The sequence below is a fragment of the Protomyctophum parallelum genome, assembly GCF_964188405.1.
Source record: "Protomyctophum parallelum genome assembly, chromosome: 20".
In the NCBI taxonomy this organism is placed as follows: domain Eukaryota; kingdom Metazoa; phylum Chordata; class Actinopteri; order Myctophiformes; family Myctophidae; genus Protomyctophum; species Protomyctophum parallelum.
The window spans coordinates 37,691,952-37,697,951 of record NC_139718.1 but is presented as its reverse complement, the minus strand read 5'-3'; the positions used below and the strand labels follow the sequence as shown (position 1 = coordinate 37,697,951).

The following is a 6,000-nucleotide window of genomic DNA, read 5'->3' as shown; positions in this document are numbered from 1 at the left end:
CTGATCTCAGGTCAGAATGGGTTATGGGCTGGAAGAGTTGTTCAGATAAAGAGATTGAAGCAGGGTTAACATCGGAGCGTTTGGACAACTCTCTTCACTATACTTTACCCCACAGTGAGAGCTATCGACTTTATTTGTTTTTTTTTACTACACGGCGTGCATGAGATTTGCAATGTGAAAACGCAGCGCTTATTCAAAATAACAGGTGAAGGCGCACTGCACAGTGTATTCCTTGGGAATAAAAAAAAAGAAAAAATGCACCGCATTAAAAGCTCTGCGATAATATCAGTCATAGAAGTCATCAAAGTCGTCGTCGTCGTCGTTTGTGTTGAAGGTCTGCGGACGCAATGCCGCTTCGATCTCTGAGTCGCTGTCGTCAGATTCTCCCCAGAAAGCTGCCGTGGGAACACAAGATATACAGGGAGAAAACACAAAGGGTTAAAGGACAACTTTCGGTTTTTTTCAACCAAGGTTCATTAGGTTGTTATTAGAGAAAGTAAATGATGAGTGTACTTTTTTTTTTTTTTTTTTCATTTGCTGCTTTCTTTCGTTTTAGGGATTTTAGCTTTTTGTGGCCAGATGTAATTTCTTGGGGTCTAGTAGGACTATAGTAAATAATAAAAAAAAGAAATCGCCATACAATTTTGTAAAAAAATACATATTTAGCCCCATGCTCGAATGCCCCCCTGTCAAAAAGAGCTAAAATCCCTAAAACGAAAGAAAGCAGCAAATGAAAGAAAATTAACACTCACCTTTTAGTTTCTCTAACAACAACCTAGAACATGAACCCTGAACGAAACATGAACGAAAGCTATACTTCTGCCTTGCTTGTACTGTGTGTACAGTATTTGTTTCATATTATAATGTGTGTCAAGTTGCACTTAAACCATTTTGACCTGAGATCAGATTTAAAAAAAATGTCTCCTACATCCTGACAGTTTTCTGAAAAAGCCATGTTCCTATGTCAGTCGTTCTTCGATTTTTCAAAAATAGCAGACCTACAAGCTCGTAGCGCGCCACTCGGTGGCGCGCTACGAGCTTGTAGATCTGCTATTTTTCAATAGCTAAAGCATAACATGATGCTAACACCAAAAGGGGTTCCTGCCAAAAAAGGGTTAAACCCATGTCCGGCTGCTCTCAGACCATTATCATTGGACGATGGAAAGAGTTTACAGCAATTATGAATATACTATAGTGTCACGATTCCCTTGGGCCCCAAGGGAATTGTAGTTCTATTGCTGCCATATGCCCCAAGGCTTGGGGCATATGGCAGCAATAGAACTACAACAACAGATCAAGCGTTAAGCCATGTATACTTTTGTCTTCGCAAGCAGTTCTCCGCATCTATACGGACTCACCTTTTGACTGGATGGCTGAGAATCGCTTTGAGTTTGTCGTCTCCTCCCTTACAAAAAAAAAAATACAAATATAAAAAAATCACACTTAAAATGTATTTCAAATTGCAGGTCAAATCAAATGCAAAGGAAACAACAACAACAAGTTAAGAGTTAACATATGTCCAACCACAAAATATTTTGGATAAAAAAGAAAAAAAAAAAAAGAAAAAAAATCAAGATGAGCAGCAATTCGGATTTCACGTGACACGCAGCTGGATGTTAACACATTCACGAGGGCACTAATGCATGTTGTGAAATGAAACGTCGCCTATAGGGACAACAATGCCACGTTGTCGCATCATGCACAAACAGTACAGTATATGACCCCCAAATACATATTTGAACCAGAATGCATTTGTGACAAACGCGCTGTGAGGACACTTGTTTGGGCCCAGCCGTGGAGGAGGAGGAGGAGGAGGAGGAGGAGGTTTTGCTGACAGAACTTCCTTGACTCCTGGTTCTAATGGCGCTTAACCCATTCTGAACGGGCACCCATTTTGGTGTCAGCATCATGTTATGCTTTAGCTATTGAAAAATAGCAGATCTACAAGCTCATATCGCGCCACCGAGTGGCGCGATACGAGCTTGTAGGTCTGCTATTTTTGAAAAAAATCGAAGAACGACTGACATTTTTAGAATCTGATCTCAGGTCAGAATGGGTTAATCAGACCAGTGTGTGTCCAGTGGAAACCTCGTATGAATCTGATCTCAGGTCAGAATGGGTTAAGGACTTCCACGAGGCCCTCTTTATTCACAAGTGGGCGCCAGAGACGAGGTCGCCGGGTTCCCATAGCATCGGCGATATCGCTATGCAAATGTGTGACCTCTGAAAAGACTTTGATCTGCCTCAATGCATATGCAATAAGCCCCCCCCCCCCCCCCCCCCAACCCACACACACACCCTTCATTCCACGTTTTAAAGGGATCCTCTTTCATTTACATCATCAAAGGCCCAACAATATAGCCTCATCATCTCCCAGGTTAGCGTACACATCCATACATATACGCCTCATTTGTTTGGACGGTCTATATCGCGCGAGCTAAGCCGCAAGCGAGAGGGAGGAGAAAATAAAGAAATACATACATACATACAAAAAAGATGCTTTTTTTTTTTAAAGCACAATCACGTCGGTATTGTTCCATCGACATCAATCGGAAACCCATAACCTCTCCCATTGTCACCCCGTCAATCTGTCTCGCGTGTTTTCTCTCTTTGTCTCTGCCCCCACCCCGGGCCCTGCCGCTGTAGCTATATACATGATGGCCTATATGTGGACCAAATTACACCGGCTGTTCCTATTTCCCCCCATCTTACAAACTATACGTTTCTGCTTTCGCAACGGCCACTCAAGGCGGGATGAGAATCATGCATGCTGCACTCGTTCTGCAAGCTGTGAGCAGATTGCCTCGTGAATCGTGATAGATACCGGTTGCATTATTAAACCCACAGAGGGACATCATCATCATTACAACACAACCTTTAATATTCACTATGGGAAGGCAGCGTGGCAGGGAGGTGTACACGGTTCCTATTCCCGCGGGATCCGACCACGTAACGAACTCACAGTGAACGTTAAGTTACTTAAAACAACCGGGGGGGGGGGGGGGGGGGCGAATTGTAAACAGAGGATGTTCTCTGGAAAACGAGGTCAGGAAAGTAAGAATGCGAGGACAAAGATACTAAGCACTCAATTGACTGCTTCAGTTCCAAGGACGCGGTGTATCGTTGCTGTGTCGGGAAGAAGACCTCTCATCTCCCACATTTGACTTTGTCATTTCGTAAAGCAGATCCACAGCGCCAAGACATTCTTGTAGATCTGGCCTCTTTTGACGCTTTTTTGAATTTGAAATCCTGAGAAGTATAACCGCTCCGGACATATGAGGTTTCCACCGGACAGAGACGATAATGTTGGGCGTGCACTGAATGGCGGGACATAACGAGACGTATAACATGCCCATATAATTGTCTCCACCAGGCCGAAGGCATGGGGGGAGAGTTTGTTTTGCACTCCGTCCGTCCGTGTGTGTGTCCGTGAGCAGCTAATCTCCGGCACCGTTAACCCGGTCGATGCCAAATTTTGCACACACACTCCCTGGATGCCAACGATGAACCTCTGCCCCAAAATTTCCAGAACGGCCTGTTATAGCGCCACCAGGAGGCCGCTTTGTGCAAAACAAGTTTTTGCACAGTACACCTACAGATTTTGTCCAAACATCGCGCAAATTGGTACACAGTCTCTCTAGTTTAAATAATAATTCAGATTGTATTAATATTAACTCTACTACATACTTTCTTATGCTTACTCAAGTAATTATTTACAAACACTCCTATCCTCCTGGTGGAGACCTGTGCCCAGAAGGGCACTTTTTCTAGTTACTACTGATATACTACTGAATGTGATTAGCAACATTGGCCACGTCATTATTCTTTGAGAGTGTCACACACACACTCGCGGGTGTTTCGGAGCGTGTCCGAATCCGCCATTGCCACATGGTGTGAAAACAACACGGCTTACCATTGGAATTACACCAGTAAGACGCCTAAAGGGGGCGAGGAGCGACCTCGCCCTAAAGGGGAGAGGAGCGACCTCGCCCTAAAGGGAGCGAGGAGCGTGTCTTGAGTGTACAGGGTGTGATGAGGTCAGATCAACATATGGAATGTCAGAACGGGTCAGCTCCATATATGGAGATCTACGGGTGGCAGCGGGGGCAGTGTCTTGAGTGTACAGGGTGAACTTTGGCCAAGAAATGCACAATGAAAAACAGGTATGGACAAAGGGTTCATGGCCATATATAGCGTGTCTTGGGGACGTTACTATAGACGTGATATCACAATGTGTGACCGACATTCCCTTATACAGTATGTGCTTAACGATTAGGGTACGTACACATGACATGGTTACGTTGCATGTTTGTTTGTTTTTCCGTCATTGTGCAACAGTATTGTAGTGCAAGTGATTGCAGTACAATACTGTTGTATTGTTGTATTGGCGATTCTGCCAATAATCATATTCTTTGAGACAAACGTCTCAAATGTTTTATTTAATGTTAAATTTAAGAGTTTTAATATTCACCAAAACCAGACCAGAACCGTCACCACAGGACTTAGAGAATCAATAAAAACCTTTTGGAACGACGGCAAGTATTTCCTACAGCTTTAAGTCAAAAAGTCTGAAAATGGCAGATTAGCTAGAAGGTCCTGGGTTCGATTCCCGCTGGGGACGCTGTGGGCACTGGGGGCCGTCATCAGTGCCCATACCCGAAGGCGGGGTTGGCGATAGGGCCTTTCTGTGTGGAGTTTGCATGTTCTCCCCGTGTCCCCTAGGGTAGGTACCCTCACAAAAAACATGCAGTAATCCTGGTCTCTAAACTGCCTCCCCCTGGCCAGCCGGGGCGCCTGATGGAGGGGAAAGGAACTGGTCGGAATTACGTGTCCCTTCCACGCGCTACGTCCGGCCGGGGGAAATTCCCCCGTCAGGTGAAAAGAAGCAGCTTGAACTCCTCATGCATAGAAGGAAGCATGAGGTCAGTCCGCTGCCCCCCAGGTTGGCAGAGGAAGTGTAGCGCCCAGGATTACATTAGATAATTGACACTGGGTGAAAAAACAAATGGGTTGTAAAATTGTGGGATTAAAATTTAAAAAAATTACACGTGGCAGAACGTGGTGTCAATAAACTATTTTCTGCGAGAGTTTTCCCCACAATTCAGATGCACGTGTTCAAGTGTTTAAATTCAATAATATGACATGCTTTAGCAGGGCAATCCTTTAGTGAATGTTTCCATAATAACGATAATGACTTTTTGGGTAAATCTGTCATGCCACAAAGAGACATTGCCCCGTGAGATGACACCATGCATTGTTTTATGGACATAAAAAAAAAAAAAGAATTATGGGTTGATAAGTTCCTGACACTATAGTTACCCCGCCAATGATGACAAAGTACAAATCTAACTGCTACACAGGATCAAACTATAACGTGATACTCCCATTACTGCTTCTGGCTACAATTAATACCAAAAGGGCCAATACAAAATGCGGGGATAACATTTTTCCGTTTTTGTTTAAATGAAAGGATTATGAAATTGCTATCCTAGTAGAGTACCTCTGAGGGGGGGGGGGGGGGGGGGGAGAGCTGGATGAGCATAGCTTCCATTGTGCGGACGAGAATGCACTCGACGGCAGGAAATGACAGAACAAAGAAGCAGTGGCAGATTTTATTATTAGATTAATTGTAAGTAGTTTGGGGATCATTATGCCCTTTTCTATTAGTTTGTGAGCGCTAATCTGCTCGCTAAGAGCCGTCAATGAAAACATCACATTCCAGATGACTCTGACATCAGAAGTCTGAATAGTATACCAGCTACATTCATGTCCGTTCATGTTTTTTTTTTTTTTACTCGTATTTCTCGGACTTCCTTGGAGAATGGCATGTTTAGGAACATCAGTTATTAGTTTTGGTTTAGGTTAGTTCAACATAAGCAATATGTTGACGAATATATATATATATATTTATAAATGAACTCCTTTTTCTGCTTACAATGGAATGACACCTGCTGTTACATGAAATCTGGAGGCAGGAAAGAGGGGGGGAATCTAATATAT

General features: G+C 43.7%; 1 protein-coding gene across 1 annotated transcript in view; it reads right to left on the bottom strand.

The window, feature by feature from the left end:
* Positions 1 to 285: 285 nt before the first annotated feature.
* The window catches only part of kiz (kizuna centrosomal protein), a gene marked incomplete at its 3' end in the record, with an annotated part of 57,106 nt that continues 51,391 nt past the window's right edge, over positions 286 to 6,000 (bottom strand). The window contains exons 14-15 of the mRNA XM_083792547.1: positions 1,359 to 1,405; positions 286 to 395 (exon numbers count right to left, since the gene is read on the bottom strand). Coding sequence (XP_083648673.1) covers positions 286 to 395; positions 1,359 to 1,405 — 157 coding nt within the window. The remainder of the gene's footprint in view (positions 396 to 1,358; positions 1,406 to 6,000) is intronic.